Source organism: Camellia sinensis, chromosome 2 (genome assembly GCF_055761805.1).
Source record: "Camellia sinensis isolate YWXY chromosome 2, ASM5576180v1, whole genome shotgun sequence".
Lineage (NCBI taxonomy): Eukaryota > Viridiplantae > Streptophyta > Magnoliopsida > Ericales > Theaceae > Camellia > Camellia sinensis.
The window spans coordinates 44,744,612-44,763,305 of record NC_138962.1 but is presented as its reverse complement, the minus strand read 5'-3'; the positions used below and the strand labels follow the sequence as shown (position 1 = coordinate 44,763,305).

General features: G+C 36.5%; 1 protein-coding gene and 1 long non-coding RNA gene across 7 annotated transcripts in view; one reads left to right on the top strand and one right to left on the bottom strand.

Annotated features, from left to right (window-relative positions):
• Positions 1–11,996, top strand: part of LOC114323474 (MADS-box transcription factor 23) — a 36,370-nt gene extending 24,374 nt beyond the window's left edge. The window contains exons 4-8 of the mRNA XM_028271093.2: positions 10,285–10,346; positions 11,311–11,410; positions 11,498–11,539; positions 11,629–11,712; positions 11,841–11,996. Coding sequence (XP_028126894.2) covers positions 10,285–10,346; positions 11,311–11,410; positions 11,498–11,539; positions 11,629–11,712; positions 11,841–11,996 — 444 coding nt within the window. The remainder of the gene's footprint in view (positions 1–10,284; positions 10,347–11,310; positions 11,411–11,497; positions 11,540–11,628; positions 11,713–11,840) is intronic.
• Positions 1–18,694, bottom strand: part of LOC114323475 (uncharacterized) — a 31,577-nt gene that overhangs the window by 3,078 nt on the left and 9,805 nt on the right. Inside the window, exons 3-5 of one of the 6 annotated variants that reach the window (XR_003651183.2) lie at positions 11,769–12,102; positions 3,963–4,111; positions 1,425–1,965 (exon numbers count right to left, since the gene is read on the bottom strand). This is a non-coding gene — a long non-coding RNA (uncharacterized LOC114323475). Of the gene's footprint in view, positions 1–1,424; positions 1,966–3,962; positions 4,112–11,768; positions 12,103–18,694 lie in introns of those variants that run through there. The other 5 variants (XR_014360892.1, XR_014360893.1, XR_003651184.2 and 2 more) reach the window with 5 other exon arrangements.

The window sequence follows — 18,694 nt, the reverse complement described above, 5'->3', positions numbered from 1 at the left end:
CCTACATCCCATGATCAAACCTCGGGGGGTGCATCATGGGCTCTGTAGTGGTAGGTATGATACCTAGGAAGCTGTATTAGAGGCCTCTAGTGCTAGAGCGTCTCCAACGATAATTGCTTAAATGGCATTGTGTCAAATTGCCATTTTTTGTCTAGCTATTGTGTCAAATTGCTATTTTTTAACAATCTTGCTCCACTAGTACAAGTGATATTGTTTGGCAAATATCATTTTTTTGGCTCTGATTTGCTGAGCTTTATTATGATTTTATTTTTGGCTTTGATTTTTCTTGGGCCGTGATGTGAATTGCTTTGTATATATATACAAAAACACCAGGCCACCCATCATTAAAAAATCTCACATCTCTCTCACGCCCAAATCCCTCTATCACAAGCCCATCTCTTACCCGTCACGTCCCCATCTCTGTCTCACCCATCACTGAATCCACACCAAGAAAAGTCTCAACTGAGAACGAAGGTTTCTCTCTCTTTCACGTATCAAGCTTCTTCATTAGCGAAAGCTTCATTGTTAAGAAAAGGGCCGAAGAAGGCTGGTGCCTCCAGAATTAGGGCAGGTGATCACAACTTCATCTTTCTTAGCCATCAATCTCACTGATCTCCGCTTGTGGTTTTAATTTTTGGATTTTAATTTTGATTTTTAAATTATAGTTTGGTTTATTTCTAAAAACAAATGAGTTTATTGTTGGGTTGCAGTCTCTGTAATTTACGGTTAGAAATTTATTGGCCATGAAATATATTGCAGTTTGTGAGGGAGTTTTTGGGAAAGCTAAATATAAGGGTGGGTGGGGCACAATTAGAAAGATGGGGTGGCAAACTTGGCATTGCCAAACCTTTGGCAGACCATTGGAAGAGCAATTTGGATGACATGTTGCTATATTTGGGCTTTGGCAGTATGCCGGTGGAGATTCTCTTAGATGTGCTACCTTTTTTTCTGATGTGATGGACCTTGGTCAACTTTTGTCTTGTGTTTGTCCCTCTCTCTAAGATTGATCAAGGAGGAGAAAAAATTGGAAGAAAAATAAAAGACCTGAAAACCTTAATTTTTTTTGAGGATCTGAAAACCTTAATTGATTCCTGAAATATTCAAAATTGAAATTACAACTGTTCCACGCAAGTGAATTCAATTTGTCAAGGTTAAGCTCGTAGGCAAGAGAGCCATAGAAGATCAAAATACGGGACAATACTAAACCAAAAGGACAGACAACGATTTCATGAACAGCAGACGTCATTTTCTTGTTAATAGGCGCCCCCCTCCTTCTAAGCAAGTGACGGGAAGTGACAGAGCTACATACCCCTTCAAGCTTATCACATTCATTAGCTTTGACATTGTTGCCCCAGTCCATGTTTCCCATTTTTGCCATGCAATTGTGAATAGAAATAAAATAAGGTAAAAGGAAAGGCAAAAAGTGGGGTTCTGAATGAAATAAAGCTTAAAATGGCTGGCTAGTATACCAAGCCCAAAAGGACACTACAAGATAATGGCGAGAGATTCACTTCCCTGTGGTGATATGATCTAACAGCTAAACAATGCCAAAAACATCTTATCCACATATTCATTGCTCTAAGCTAGTGCCTACTCAGTAAATGGCTATCACTTCCCATTGGTATCATTGGGTCAAAGAGTAGTGATTTGCAGCATTCAAAACTATCTATTGATAGAATATATGAATGCACCAAAAAAATCTAGAACAATGAAATAAGAATCATTAGCTTCGAGCTCATTCTTGCATGCTTGCCTAAAGCAAAGGAAATAACCTCCCAGGGTATTCTTGTATAGCTTTGAAAGAGAAATTTTCCTCATGGATGTTTGCAATTCGCCATCACAACCAGAACACTGTAAGAGATATGATAGGTGGCTCCAAATTAGCTTCAAATTTTAAGATAAAGTGAATCAAGATTCTCTTGCAGCTGAAATCTATCAGATGTTTTAGCTTCCCATAAAAAAGCACTGCAAGAAATTAGAAACACAAAAGGTGTAGAAATAAAATTTATCGACCAGTTTGGCTATGAAAAAATAGTGCAGAACAATCATAGAACTGCAGTGAAGGTGGCATAAAATTTCATAAACACAGAGGTGTCCTGCTACATAGGAAACATCAAATAAAACGAAACTCATCATAAGAGTTTTTTATAGCTAAAGTGAGAAAAATGATGATAATCAAGATTGAAAAGTCAAAAGTGTTTATCCAGAGTTGTAAGCTCTGACGAAAAATAAAACAAAAAATCAACATTGAAACAACAGACTATTTATTCGGGCTTATAAATGTAACTAAGATGCAATTTTTTATGATCAATGGGCTTTATTAGAGCACAACTTTTATATTTTCTTCATCCCTTAATTCAATTAAATTACATTATATTCTAAAAACTATAGACTACCGGATTTATCATAATACTCTTCTATTTTCGATTTGAAGTCCTTCACTAGAACACAAAGAACCAAAATCTTTGTTGATGTTCCCCTAGAGAACAAACAAAAGACTAGCAACTGGGACTAGTGATTCTCTATCTTGCAGGAACCTCTGGCTTTTTTCTAAACTTGGTTTATTTGGTTAATGCTGCCTCGAACACAAAGCTTTTGGGGCCTTAACAAGAGCATTGTGTTTAAATTTAAACAGTGTTATCACAGCCTTGTTTGAATTCAAAATACTGATAAGTAACTCTTGATCGTATAGATGACCCTCTATAAATAGGACCACCACAAAGAGCTACTAACTGAAGGTGGTATGTCCGTATTTCCCAACACAGGTTAGACACGTATCCTAATGAATCCTATTATTTTAATTTTTTTAGACCAAGACACTCTTCGGACACTTGAGGACACATGTGTCCATTGCTTAGACACACATGAAATACATCTTAAGTTTGAGCAACATAATTTACGATACTATGAGAACAGAAAATCAATGTAGATTTATACCTATCAATCGTTCGCTCCTTTAAACTTGACAAATTAGTGTTATGTTGGATTTTTTTTATTATTATTGAATGAAATGTTTATATATATGACATATGACATAACAAATACATAAAACCTATAAATTTTTCATGTGTCCCCCCATGTGTCCTACATTTTTTGAAAATTGTTATACCAGCATGCCTGTGGTGTGTCACATGTCCATATCCGTGCTTCTTAGCTACCAAGAATATACATTCTTGCTAAAAAAGTTGATGCACATATCTGAATCAGATTGTTGGTGGAGTCCATGAAAATTCAAACATAAGGATTAAAATTGATGGTCGATCTCCCAACGCATCAACTGGTGTTTTAAACTGATAAGGCATAATTTCAATAGTAATTATGCTAAGGTTGTTTTTGTGGACCACTGGAGGTGAGCCCAAAAACAATTGTCTTCAATATAATTTCTGTTCCTGAGAGGCAAGGAATGAGCTAATGCTCTGGTGTTTCCAATTGCAGAAGAATGAACAGAAGTCCCAAAACAACATTGTAAGAAGAAGCTCCTGATGGATCCACAAGTTTCAGGTTTCAATATAGTTCCATTGAGAGATAGTTCGTTTTTCTTGACCAATCAGAAGCACTAGAAAGTTGCAATTTAAAGCATTAGCCAGAAGGAATTCATCGGGAAGATGGAGGAAGTTTTGTTTCACACCAGTAAGCACATAGTTAACACAGTGTTTATCACAGGTTACTTCCCAAAGGTAAGAATAGTTTGTTTGTCACAGTAGCAGTAGAAAGTTGCGTCTTAAAGCATTTACAAGAAGGCATTCACCCAGAGATGCAGGAAGTTTCGTTTCACACCAGTTAACACAGAGTGAACACATTACGTATGAGAGGTTACTTCCCAAAGGTAAGAATTTAGCAGTAGTAAATAAAAGAACCATTTATCAACAACAGCAACTCAGTTTTTACATGATGTACAAGATCCTAAAAATATGCTTGCATAGTTATGTGTTCATCAAGATTTAAAAGGGAATGAAATTTACCATAAGCACCTTAAGCTCGCCCCAAGACTTCTACACAAATAGAATATGTTGGCTATTTTGAATTGGGAAAACATGAGTGAAATAGAGTCATGATATGATTTTGCAGTTTCCTTGAAGCGTGAAACAAAAGGCACTGAGATACTAGATACCTGCATCCAAGATATAAGGTTTTCTTAAGGAAAGTATTTCAAAGAGAAAAAAAGCAGGCAATAAGATGTCACACATTTCACATGCCTAAGAAAATGTGACACAATGCTTCTAAATTTGCCGAATTGAAAGGAATTGAGAAGCAAAAGAGGCAACAAGATATCTCATAACCCTGTATGGAAACTCTTGGATGAGAATGGAAGGCAATGATGGTTCTGCACCAAGACGAACAGACACTTATAAAAAGGTTCTGTGTCGTGTCCAACACCAACACTCATCAGACACACATCCAAATGAATCATATAATTTTTTTTACTCTTTTTTAGACCTAGACATATTTGGACACTTGGGGGACACACATGTCCATCACTTAGACACATATGAAACATAATATAAATTTGAATGATAAAAGAAAAGCAATGTAGATATATCTCTCTTCTTCTGAACTTTACGAATTAATGTCATGTTGCAATTTTTTTTTATCATCCTTCAAGGAAATAAAGATATATATGACATATCACAACTATATAAAACTAAATATACTGCGTGTGTCCCTTATGTGTCGGCTAAGTTACACGGTAACACGGACTCAGATACAGGTATCGGGTGCGGGTGCGGGTGCGGGTGCGGGTCTAAGGGTCGGACACTTCAAAATTAAAAATTAAGGATACATGGATATGTATCCAAATTTAGATACGGGTACGGGGATACATTAAATAGATTTTTAAATATATATATATATTTATTATATGAAGATGAGTTATATTATATAAATAACAAATAAAAATTATAAAAATAATTTTAGATATAAAATAAATTATATTATATATGATAAAATAAGTTATTTTTATTTTAGACACAAAAATTATATTATTTATAATATATTATATTATATAATTTTTTTGGATGAATAATATTATATATTATTATATTAATGCAATTTATACTATATGTTAATGTAAATGTAATATGAATAATAATTTACAAAAATTAGATATTATACTATATTTTAAGAAATAATAATTAGATGTTAATGTAATGCAATTTATACTATATTTTAAGAAATAATAATTAGATATTTTATTATATATGATAAAAATTATAATTTATAAATTATATAAATTATATTATATATGATCAATAACAGAGACAAAGAGGGAACAAACGAATAGATTGAGAGATGAAGAGAGAGAGAAGCAGAGACGAGACGAAGAGAGAGAAGCACAGAGACGAAGAGAGAGACGAAGACGATCAAGATCGAGATCGGCAGTGAGAGAAGAGAGTGACGAAAATGATCGAAGCCCTCCGAGACGAAGACGATGATGATCGTGATCAATAGTGAGAGCCCTAATCGTGATCGTGATCGTGATCGATGATCGAAGCCAACAGCAACCAGGTTCTCTCTTCCTTTCTCTTCTTTCATTTCTTTTGCTGTCTGTAAAGAGCCGTGTCCGAGAGAGAAGAGGCGAACTGACACAAATCCCACACCCGCACCCGTGTCGTGTCGTGTCGTGTCGACACGGGTACTTCGCCCCAAAGTGCCGAGTCCATGTAACACAGTGTGTCGGGACTTGCATTTTTTGAAAATTGACCTGTTGGTGTGTCAATATCATGTCGCATATCCATGTTTCGTAGGTCCTGCATATTGAGTTTCTAATCTTAAATAATCTGATTCAGCAACCAACAGTTGATGGGGAGAATTTCTAAAAGTAAATACAATTTGGACACTAGAAACACTGAAATCACAGACTTTCCTAGCTTTCCTATGCATATAATGTTTCAAAGAGTCTGATTGTGCAAATATATAGCACACATATGCTTGGTTTATTATCTTCATTTTCTCCAGTAACTCAACCAAGATTCTCAACATTTCTTAGAAATCACGGCAACATACCACATTACTTCTTATTCTACGAGAATATCAGCCACCGCTTGAAAATATCAAATAGAAAAAAATTGATTAGAACCTATGACCACACAAGTAACATTGATTCTTGGATATGTTGCAGCAAAATTACTACACGTGTGTAAAAAGCAATACCTATTAACCATTTTCAGGAATATGCAACACTATAATGTTAATATGCTCCAAGTAATTTGATGCACATTTGCGGTTCACTCAACAACATGGCTAAACCAGGAGGTCAAGACAATCTGAAAACACATAGCAAGTTTAGGAAATGTTAAAAAAAGGAAAAATAAATTTTAGTGATGACTGAAATTCCTAGCACGTATCCATGGAGTCTCAAACCAAAATCATAGTTGGACAAGAACTACCATTTTCCCTTCTATAATTAAGCCCAAATAGATTTCCCTGATCTTATCTTATAGGTACATATATCTTAAGTGGCACATCATGTCATCTTATATCATACGTGTTTGCCACGCTGACATCTCCAACTGCCTTGGATCAACGTGTTAGCCTAATGAGATGACCCCTCGTACCAATCATGCGTCTCCCATGCTCCCCTCAAGGATCGAGCCATGCCAAATGAGGAGAGTACACACGATAACCTCAAGCCTAGGCACAAAGGGCTACTAAGGCATCTCTCTATCTGCTCAAATGGACGCGTTTGAGGCACCCCTCAACTGGGCCTAGTAGACACCCAAACACATCATTCTCTCAACTTGAAGACATGCTTGACACCCATAGGCTCAGTCAAGCTTCACTTCCTCCAATCACTCCTTCCTAGTCCCTCCAAGTCTCGATCTCCAAGTATCAGGCACACACTCACTCTATACTTAACCATGCCCTTCTCTGTGGTTCACGCTCTACTTTCCTTGTCTTTGTCAAGTGGCTCTCCAACCAAGCACATATCTCTTATGATCTGTACTCGTTCTCCATAGACATCATGAGACCATCATGCCCCAAGTAATCGATTTTCCATGTGGAAGCGAGATAGCGCAAAATCATCTCCAGCCAAAATACCCTGAGAATGAAAGCGCCACGAAAGCGCCTATATCTATATATGTCTATAAATATATAAATTTATGCTTATATTTTTATACGAGGATTTTCTGCAATAATCTTGCAATGGTTTGAATTTGAGAATGAGAAACTCTAAAAACAATCAATTGGGTGGCTTAAGGGCGGTTTCAGTAGGTGGTGTATCTGTGCTCATATTTGGCTACTACATACCTCTCCCATGACGAGCAGACCATCCTAGTCCAGTGGAAGTGGCTTATGCTTTCCCATCTTGGACATGGGGTTCAATTTTCACCCGTACCAAAAACAAGGTTCTATTTCCATGTGTAGAATGATTAATGCATGGAATGTTAGGATGCTCACTAGTCCATTGAGATTTTTTTTGAGCATCAACAAAGAATTTTATTAAACAAAAGCAAGAAACAAGAAAGAGGACAAGAAGTCCTCATACACAGATAGAGGTCAAAACAGACACAAAACAAAATAAAAACCAAAAACCCAAAAAGCGCAAATAATAAGAAAACTCCTAGCACTAAGGATGGCAAACAGCAGCCCAATCCCTAGAAATCAAGAAAAACAGAACTCCTTAAAAGGAGACGCAAAAACCCAAAACGAAGCCAAATATCCCGTCCTATCCCACAAAGCCTCTGCATCTGATTCCTTTCCATCAAAGATTCATGCGTTTCTCTCTAGCCAAATAATCCAAAAGATAGCTAAAACAATACAGGACCACAATGTTTTGGCTCTCTTGTTACCGCCAAACCCTTCAAACCTAACCAAAAGCACATGTGCACTCCTTCGGAGCAACCCATTGATCTTCACATAAGCCAAAATGACGTTGCCATAATGCAAGAGCCACCGGGATGAAGCTTATTTCTAAAAGAAACCATGTCAACTTAGTCCCTAACAAAACGGGCATAACCTATACAATATCTCCATGCGTCGTATAAAATCACATAAAGTGATCCCACATGGTGATACAAAATCACACAAGGTGGAAGTCACATATAGTGATAAATGTGGGCGTCCAATCATTTTCAGATATCCATTGGTTAAGAAGGGGACCTAACTTATCCAATGGTCAAGGTGACCTAGCTTACCGCCCTATACAAGTAACTATCCAAGTAACTACTGTGATCATGCCTAATTTCATGACTAATCTAAAGGGTTGGGTTATTCCAAGAGCTCCTACACAGCTCAACCGACTCCCTTCACTACCAATGACTTTATCACTACCCTCCATCCAACATAGCCACACATAAGGCAACACAGTGTAATCACAGAAATAATACCCAACAATACCCTAGGAAAAAAGTCTTCACATTCACAGCCTTACACTATAAGTGACAATTAACATACTCCTCATCTTAATTAATCATAAGTACGAAATTGGAGTCGCAAATAAACAACCAAGCACAGCCAAACAACTATGCTGGCGAAAAAATACCAAAAACCAATGAATTTCAATCAAATCACTCCTAAACTTGAGGATGTGTTTCCCTCATGTGGACATGGATATCTGAAAATCGATCAAGTCAATATGTTTCCCTCATGCAGACGTGGTTATTAATGACATCAGCCCTAAGAAACTGTGCTATTTTCTTTCTTGGCAATCTCTAGATGATTCTCCGTAAGTTTCTATCCATATGAGGTTCGATTGGGTTTGATCTTAACCTCATATAGTTAAAGTTGAGAGAGAGAGAGAGAGATTGTTTTAGTCTGAGATAGTTAACTCATCCAACATGGCAAAAACCATGTATTTGTATCAAAATCATTCAAAGTCACAATATCACCCCTCTCATCTCTAAAGACAAAAACAATAATAAAAACTACCAACATAACAATAACGCTTTTCAAATAGCCCAGGCACACAAAGATAATAGGAAAATCATTAAATGTGACTTTCGGGTGAGAAAGCAACATGAAAACTGAAATATCATATTTTACATGTGGCCACAATACTAGTGTTGTTATGCATAAAGTCAGACTCATTTTGATTTATACAGATGTTACAACTGAGGCTTCTAATTTATACATGTATGCAAAACTACGTAATTATGTGGTGTGCACCATCTATTGCCCAAATATACAAGTAGCATGAACAAAGTAATTCAATATATTCAAAAGATATCCACAATGAAATTACAAAGTTTCCTTTTGGGAATTTAAAAAGATTATGCTGCCCTCAAGCTATAGTGGCTAAGCATTCATGGTCAACACAAATCAAAGAAAAACAAACAAAAAAACAACTCATCACTAAAAACATCCATGATAAGATTTCACAAGCAATTGTTCAAGTTGATGGGTTGTTTAATATGCTCAAATAGGTTATTTAACATATATATATATATATATATATGTATATATTAGTAGCACTGGATTATCCAAGCTCTCAATCTTCTTTTCCATTTTGTGATAATTCTTCATCCATATTAGAACCCCCCAAAGAAATTGCAAATTGCACTCTAGGCCATAGCTGTTTTTGTTCTCTTTTGTTTTAGTAGTCTATTTTATAGTTGTTCAAGCACATTATCACGCGACTGGGGAGATTGGAGCAAATGTGGTTCATAGAATTAAGGCAGGGATGGCTTAAGTGGAAGAGTGCGTTTGGAGTATTGTACAATAAACGAGTACCCATTAAACTAAAAGTGAAGTTCTATAGATTGGCTATTAGACCAGCGATGTTGTATAGGACGAAATGTTGGACAACTAAGAAACAACATGTAGAGAAGATGAGTGTTGCTGAGATGAGAATACTAAGGTGGATGTGTGGCAAGACTAAAAAAGACAGAGTTAGGAATGAGTATATTCGAGAATGAGTGGGAGTAGTACCAATAGAAGATAAGTTGAGAGAGAATAGATTGAGATGGTTTGGTCATATACAGCGGAGACCAACAGAGGCAATAGTGAAGAGATGCGATACAGTGACGCTAGATGGCAGTGTTAGGGGAAGGGATAGACCTAGATTGACATAGACTAGTTTAGTAAATAAAAATATGAATCTCTTTAATTTAATTAATGAAATGACCTTAGATAGAGTTGAGTGGAGAAGAAAGATTCATGCAGCTGACCCCGTTTGATGGGACTTAAGCTTAGCGTGGCTTGGTTTGGTTTGGTTTGGTTTGGTTTGGTTTAAGCACATTATAAAGACTATCTACCCAACAGTCTTTGCTTCAATTTAATAATGTTGGTCCTGCTGCATTCTTAAATTATATTGGACATAATTAACTTCTTTTTCATAATTACTAGTTTTGGCAAAGGGAAGCAGAAAGTTTGAGGCAACAGCTGCAGTACTTGCAAGAAAGCCACAGGTAAGATTTTTTCACATTATTGTAAATCTTAAACATCACTAGCTATTGGCCTAAAGGCAGCATAGCAATTCATGGTGCAATTATTAATGACTTCACTGGTCTTGCACAGAAGGCAGACCACCCCATGGAAGAGCCATCCATGTCAATGGTGGTATGGTGTCTCCAAGAGAGATCTAAGCCTCTGCTTTTCTATTGAGTTATAGCCACAAATCCAACAACTAAGACTCACCTGTTTATAGTAATTCCCAGACAATATTTTCAGTACCTAAGGAGGGTTTGTGATATCTAGATTCAGATTAAACAAAATCCATGACTACAACTTTATACTACTCTAGTACTCTTTAAGCTTTGTCATCTGCAACCTTGTACTAATATGTTTTGATCACCATAGAAGGCCGTGCTCCTAATAAACCCCTCTGCAGACATTTAAAATTTAGACATGTATTTTGTAGAATCACTCCATTCTAACATCTTGTCATCCATGTTCTATCAAAATAATTGTGCCTTATCAGAACTACATTAAAGCTTGTGCAACATAGATCTATTCATTATAAAGCAGAAGATTATGTTACAATTGTAGGAGATTTATGCCAACCAGATGTACACCAAAAGATCTAGTTTTGAAGACTATTTGAGAAAGATTAGTCAATGGACATGACAAAGAACCAGAGACAAATGACAGTATGAAACAAACAAGGACAACTAAGTAAATTTTGGCATCTTCCAAATCAGTACAACAAACCACTAAATTTTCAAAAGAAATGCCAAGTATAAGTTTTCAAACATTAGCAAGATGTTGGAGGAGCTTGTCAGTTCAAAGTATATTAGAAGTAAGCTTTAGAATGGCAGGAAAAAGGTATTATGTTATGCTGGAAGAAAATTATTTCCAATAACTTACAAATAAAGATATAGCTGAAATTAAAATTTGAGGATGCACCAATAGTGGGCACTGAAATAATTGCAGGCAACTGATGGGAGAAGAACTTTCTGGTTTGGGTGTCAAAGATTTACAAAATCTGGAAAATCAACTGGAAATGAGTTTGAAAGGTGTCCATGTGAGAAAGGTAATGCATACTTAGCTTCTCATAAGGTACATGATACCCCATGTAAAGTGTATCAATGTTCCTAACTGTAGTTATTGTTTTCTGCAGGACCAAATTTTAACTGATGAAATAAAAGAACTAAACCGGAAGGTCTTATTGGAAAAACAGCCAGAATTCTCAGTTTTCAGCTAAGAGTTTCTCTAACATAAAGGAGCTGATTTTCATTGATTTGATTACAGGGGGGCCTCATTCAACAGGAAAACATTGAGCTAAACAAGAAGGTAAACATACTGCATCACGAGAATACAGAACTGCATAAAAAGGTATGTGGTCTGCAAAAATAATATTAACTCCAAAATATCATTTGAAAATTATATACCCTTTATCATCTTTGACACGAAAACTGGAAGTTTATCTCTAGCCAGTTCTGAGGAGAAGCTTTGCATCTCAGGTTTACGGAGCAGAGTGTGTCAATGAAGCAAACAGAAGCTCCCATGTTTCACGTGGACTCCTTGGTTTCAACTTCCATGCACCCATCAGTCTCCAGCTAAGCCCGCCACAGCCTCAGAAGAATGAAGCCCCAGCAAAAGCAATGAAGTTGGGGTAAAGTTTAAGCCGCCTTAGAAAATCAATTGCCACTTATAAAATTCCAAATCCTATTGTTCTGATATTGATCCCGTCATTATATTCTTGAAATTTTTTCCAGGCTACAACTGCATTAGCAAAGGAGGTCAACCACATTAGATGGATGTCAGCCAGTTCAATATTCCACCCTCAATTGTGACATCAGGCTTCTTATCATTGAGACAGATGCGCTGCAAGACGAATACTAAGCATAATAGTAATCAGATTTGGTGTGAAATGATCTATTGAACCAGTTTTAGATTGCCATATTGTGATCGACCAAAAATCAATTATCTATGTAAAGTTGTGCAATAAAGAAAAAAACTGCATGCCTGAGATGCTGTATTAACTGTATACAGTTTATATGATTGTTGAAATGATGGACTCCTTATGTACTTGTGTTTGATTGATGAAGATTCAAATACACTGATTGGTCAGACACAAAACATTGACATTGAATAATCCCCCTCCAGTGATCCATAAGGCTGCATTTGATTGACAGGAAAAGAAAAGGAAAAAGATAATGAAAGTCATTTTCCTCCATAACATGTGTGCTTGGTTATGGATCCTACCATAATCATTTTTTTAACAGGAATATTTTCCTTCAAAACTAGTCATATATTTTATACTGGATTATGCATAGCAGTGCAGGAAAGTAGTTCCGTGTTTTTAGAAATTTCTTTTTAACCCAATGCATGTGAGAAAACTAAATATTATTATTTTCCTTTCCTTTAGTTAACTTTTCTCAAGGATCACTTTCATGTATCATGTTCCTGGCAATCAAAGGGAGATTAAAGATCCTTCCCAATAAAATAAAATAAAAATGGAGACAACAGAGCATCCTCATAGGTCGTTCTCTAATAATTCTGTTGTTTTCATTAAATTTTTTATGCTTTCGATTTCTTAAGAAATAATTTAATTTTCAATCTCCAATGGTCGACACATTTGAATTTTTGCATACCTTGACATTGTAAGAGGAGATTGGGAATTTAAAACTACATAACTTATGGTTGTGAAAGTATACAGATAGTGTACACATGTCCTCCACGCCACAATCTTCTTATGCTAGCAGTTTGCAAAATTTCCAAACTATGTAATGAGGGATTTCTTGTCAAATCATGTTATTAAATATAACTTTTATTCTAGTTTTACTAATCTGAATCACAATTTTAGATATTACATCTAAATGGATGAATTTATTCAGCATATAATTTCCAGCCCGCTACTGTACATGGCAGTATGATATAAGTACAAATTTTTCCTTTGTAAGCAAGTTATGACAATATATGAAACAAAAACCTCATAGTCCAAATTGCTAGCCTTCCTCATGGACGATAGTTTTACATGTTACATATTAATAATATGGGCAAATTATAGTAAATTACCCTTTAATTTTGTATTTTGTGTCAATTTGGTCTAATTAATAATTATTGTCTTTAATATTTGATGAAAAATAGTCACATACTCCTCATGTGTCCATTCTGCATGGGCAAAATGGAAAAATGAACAATACTAATTATACTAACGGTCCTTAAAAATCACTGCTTGTGCCAATTTGATCTATTAGTTTCGACCAGAATAAATTCCCCCTTAAATTTTGTAATATGTGTTTAATTGGTCCAATTGCAACCCAACGTAAAAAAAAATTGACAGAAAATTAGCACGTACGGCTCACATGACCACTTGGAGAGTCATAACTAAGAAATTAAATACATTTCTCCTCAAAGACTCTCTCTCTCTCTCTCTCTCTCTCTCTCTCTCTCTCTCTCTCTCTCTATTACTCTGGCCAATCAAGATCGTGGTGAGCACAACCATAACAACCACCCTTTCTTATCATTTCCTAGCATTTCTCTCTGAAAGTCAATTGCTCAACAAATAACAAATCACAACTCATCCACTAATTAAGCATTTTATTCGTCAATCAATTAGACAATTGAACTATCAATTTTAGCAATCTCACCAAAATTAAAGCAATCAACCATGAGACATAAGATTTAACACGAAAACCTATAGGAGCCCAATTTTATAGGGAAACAACAATCCCAACACCCAAAAACTGCTCAAATTGAAGGAATTGTAACTTCTTATGTTTAACTACAATTGAGTCCACTACAAGCTTCAACAATATCTTCGTCTTCAACCCATATTACCCAAACGACACAGTGACCAAGGGATTGAAAGTAAATTGTCAAAGTTTTGAGGTGAAGTTAATCAATCAAGATGAATGAATTGAAATCAAATGATATTGTGTGGTTTCAAATCAAAGACAAAGTGATTTTCATCAATGGAGTCTTAACAGTTATAACGCTACTATATAGAGAGAGAAAATAGATCCAAAATCTTTAAAAATAGTCATCCAAATGTCTTGAATGATGCAATGATCATTGTTTAAATGAACTAAGGAAAGATGGTCAAAAAAATAATAATAAATAATTAAAAATTAGGATTCGTGCTGACAACCCTCAAGTGCCAGTAGGGTGTTAAGCAGGTGCACCTCTCAATAGCTTGAGGGCATGAACACCTATAGAATATTGAGCAAGCGCATGTACACAAAGGTAAAGCGCTTGAGCACCTATAGAGCATTAGACGAACAGACCTTGTAGGATTTTATATGTGCGCCTATGGAGTGCTTTGTGAGCGGCCATGCAAAGCTAGAGCTTGACCAATTGTAGGGCATCGGTTGAGCGGACACAAATGGAAACCACATTTTGAAGTGAGCTTTGAAACACATAAAATCAAATTCTAAGATAGGTTAGTGCATTGTGTTTCATAAACTCTTATATTTCCCCTGAAGTACCTATGTACATTGGATATGACAATAGTAAGGGTGTGGGATGTATCTGACACTTGTACTCAATTTAAACACTTGGATCTTTAATTTTTTTACAAAGTTTGAAGAAGGAAAAACTCACATTTGCTAGTAAAAAAAGCATCTCTAACCCCCCTTTTTTTTTTTAATAAATAAGAATATTATTAAGAAACTAAAGCATCAAGGAGATGAAAAAGAATACAAAATGGCACCCCCAAGAAAGGAACACCACACACAAAAACAAACAAAACTAAACAAATCCACCAATCATGTCATCTAAAAAGCCCAAAAAGGTAAACAAATCTGGATCCACTTACACAGACACCCAACCGCACAAAACATGGAGAAACCTCGATTCCAACCAATACACCGAGCGGACAACCTCTTGAAAAATACGACGGTTCCTCTCCAGCCAAATGAGCCACATCAAAGATAGAAGAGCCAAAGCCCAAGCCTTTCGAGGCCTCTTCCCCCACCCAACCCCTTGCCCAACTCCACAAAACCCCTAACACTCCTTCCGGCTGAACCCACTACACCGCAAAAGTAGAAAAAATAAGAGCCCACAAGCAAGAAGCCACCGGACACTGAGCAAGCAAATGGTCCACCGACTCCAAAGTAACACAGCACATACAACACCAATTAACCAAAACATGCCGCCAACAAACCAGATTATCGATAGTCAAAATACTGTCAAAAGCCGCAGTCTACACAAAGAAAGCGACTTTAGAAGGAACACCTGTGACCCAAATCCGACGCCAAGGAAACTTCCCCTCCATAACACCACATAAACCCCGATAAAAAGAAGAAGTTGAGAAAATATCCTTTGAACCTAGCCATCCCCAAACCAAGACATCATCCCCTACACCTGCAATTGGCAGCCCATAAAGAAAAGCCAGCAAATCCACTATCTACCCAAGCTCCCAATCCTGAACCTACCGACGAAGAATAAAATCCCAAACCATCCCACCAACAACCTCAGCGTCCCTCCCCCTCCAAAAAAAATAAAATAAGAAGCCACCACCACATCCGAATCTATCACAAGACGAAAAACCAACGGGAACCGATCCTGCAACACCTCCCACACTACACCACTGATCCTTCCAAAACCAAACGCTTACACCAGAACCCACTAGAAAATAAACTTGTTCCCAAAACTCCCCCCTTCCCAACCAAATATCTTTCCACAACCCACACCCATAAGACCCCCACATTCATTGTACTCCAATCACCATGATCCACACCATACTCTGCAACCACCACCCTATGCCACAACTTATCCCTCTCCCAAGCAAACCTCCACAACCACTTCTCCAACAAGGAAGAATTAAACCTGTCCAGCCACTGCAAACCCAAACCCCCCTTCCTATTGTTCTTAGAAAGGGAGTTAGGGCTTGTACTCAACACCCTATTTCTAAATTTGTGTCATATGATTCATTGTCTCCTGTATATCATGCTTTTGTTTCGTTTCTATCTTCTGTGTGTATCCCACAGGGGTTGAAAAGAAGTTGCTAATGATCCTAAGTGAAAGGGAGCTATGGTAGAAGAGATGCAAGCCCCAAGCAAGAATAATACCTAGGAGTTAAGTCTCTATCCCAGTGGAAAAAAATCAGTGGAATGTAAGTGGGTGCTCACCATTAAGCAGAAGGTTGATGAGACAATCGAACGATACAAAGCAAGACTAGTGGCCAAGGGATATACTCAAACATATGGAATGGATTATCAAAAAGCCTTTGCTCCTGTCAAGGTTTTCAAAGGCGTATACGAGGCGCGACTTGAGGTGAGGCGAGGCATACGGAAAACGCACAGATGCGTTCTTTTTTGGGCGAGACACCAGCTATGCATACGTGTCAAACGCAGAGGCGTAAGCACCTGTCGCGCTTTATGCGCTTTTCACGCTTTCGACAGTGAGGCGCAAGCCTTTGCGGAGTTCAATTCAAAAATCAAAAAAGGGAAATGATAGAGTATTTAATGGAAACTTGTTATATATGACTTCGATTGAAACAGAAATTGCTCAAGAAGAAGATATATATACCTTGTAAGTTGATATTCTTCAAATCAGAGTCCCAACAAGTTTAAATCAGTCTTCTAATCTTCTCCAACGAACTAGGATTTTTCAGGTACAAAGTCTCTCTCTCTCTCTCTCTCTCTCTCTCTCTCTCTCTCTCTCTCTCTCGTTTTTCTGCATCGTCTCTCTTTGTGTTCTCGTTGGTTCTTTCTCTATTACTCCATTCCGACAGTGATGTACATAACTTTTTTGTTTTTGAACAAAGACTGATGTATATATCTATCTCTCTATTTTTGTGCACACAAATATCTCTATTGTACTTGTCTAATATATTATTATTATTATTATTATAACTTAGCTTCTACTTCTTTAATTTATTATTATTATTATTTCTTTAATTTTTTTTTTTTTGATAAACTTTAATTTTTTATTATTATTGTTAATATTCTATTCTTCTTTTTGCCATCCCATCCCACTTAACCAGTATCTGTTTTTTTTTTTTTATTTGTTTTTTTTTATACAGTGCTACTGTTGATAAGTTTGTGGGGACAACAACAAAAAAAATGACTGAACCCAAAGGCCAAAGAAAAGATTTTGTCTGGAAGTATGTAAAAGAAGTTGATGGGGAAAAGTATTTTAGATGTAAATTTTGTGATCAAACTTGTAGTGGTATTATAAGTCAATTTAAAAATCATCTAGCAGCACGCATAAAGGTATTAAACCGTGTTCAAAAGTTCCTGAGGATGTAAAGTTGGAATGCCAACATGAATTAAAAAATTTCTTTGAGCAAAAAAATGCCCGCAATGAAATGCTATATGAAACTGGGATGGGTGCTGGAGCAAAGGGCGAGAGTGGTGCCTCTCAATCTATTAAAGGCGATACTAGTGGTATGACACAACCTCCAAAACCGAGAGGTCCAATGGATAAATTTGCTAGTTCTCAAGCACGACAATCTATACTGAACTCCAAATGGAAACAAGAAGAAAAAAAAGATGTGTGCCGAAAGATTGGGTGTTTTATATATTGTAAAGCTCTTCCATTTAATTTAGTGAATGATCCGTATTGGGTAGCTGCAATTGATGGAATTGCAAATTATGGACCTGGTTTCAAACCCCCTTCTATGCATGAATTGAGGACTGGATTCTTAAAGCAGAAGTAGAAGATATAAATGTCATGATGGAGGAACATAAGAAAGCATGGAAACAATATGGATGCTCAATTATGTCTGATGGTTGGACAGATGGGAAAAGTAGAGTTCTTATTAATTTTCTTGTAAATAGCCCTGCTGGAACTTGGTTTTTAAAATCAATTGATGCATCTGATACTATAAAAAATGGGGAGTTGATGTTTTACTATCTTGATAGTGTTGTAGATGAAATTGGGGAAGATAATGTTGTTCAGGTTATTACTAATAATGCTTCAAACCATGTCAATGCTAGGTCGAGACTTATGGAGAAGAGGAAGAAGTTGTATTGGACTCCATGTGCTGCGCATTGTATTGATTTAATGTTGGAGGACATTGGAAAATTGAAAGTCTATGACCAAACTCTCTCGTTAGCTAGGCAAGTGGTCAAGTTCATATATGGACATTGTTGGGTTCTTTCAGTGATGAGATCATTTACAAAGAACAGTGAACTTCTCCGTCCAACAGTAGCACGGCTTGCCACTACTTATCTTACTCTCCAAAGTCTTTACAAACAAAAACAACCACTCCAAGCTATATTTTCTTCAGAAAAGTGGGCTTCTAGTAGTTGGGCAAGAAAGGTTGAAGGGGTAAAGGCTCGTGCAACTGTGTTGTTTGATCCAAAATTTTGGCCTAATGTTGCTTTTTGTATCAAAAGTGTTAGAATTTACCATCACCTACCAC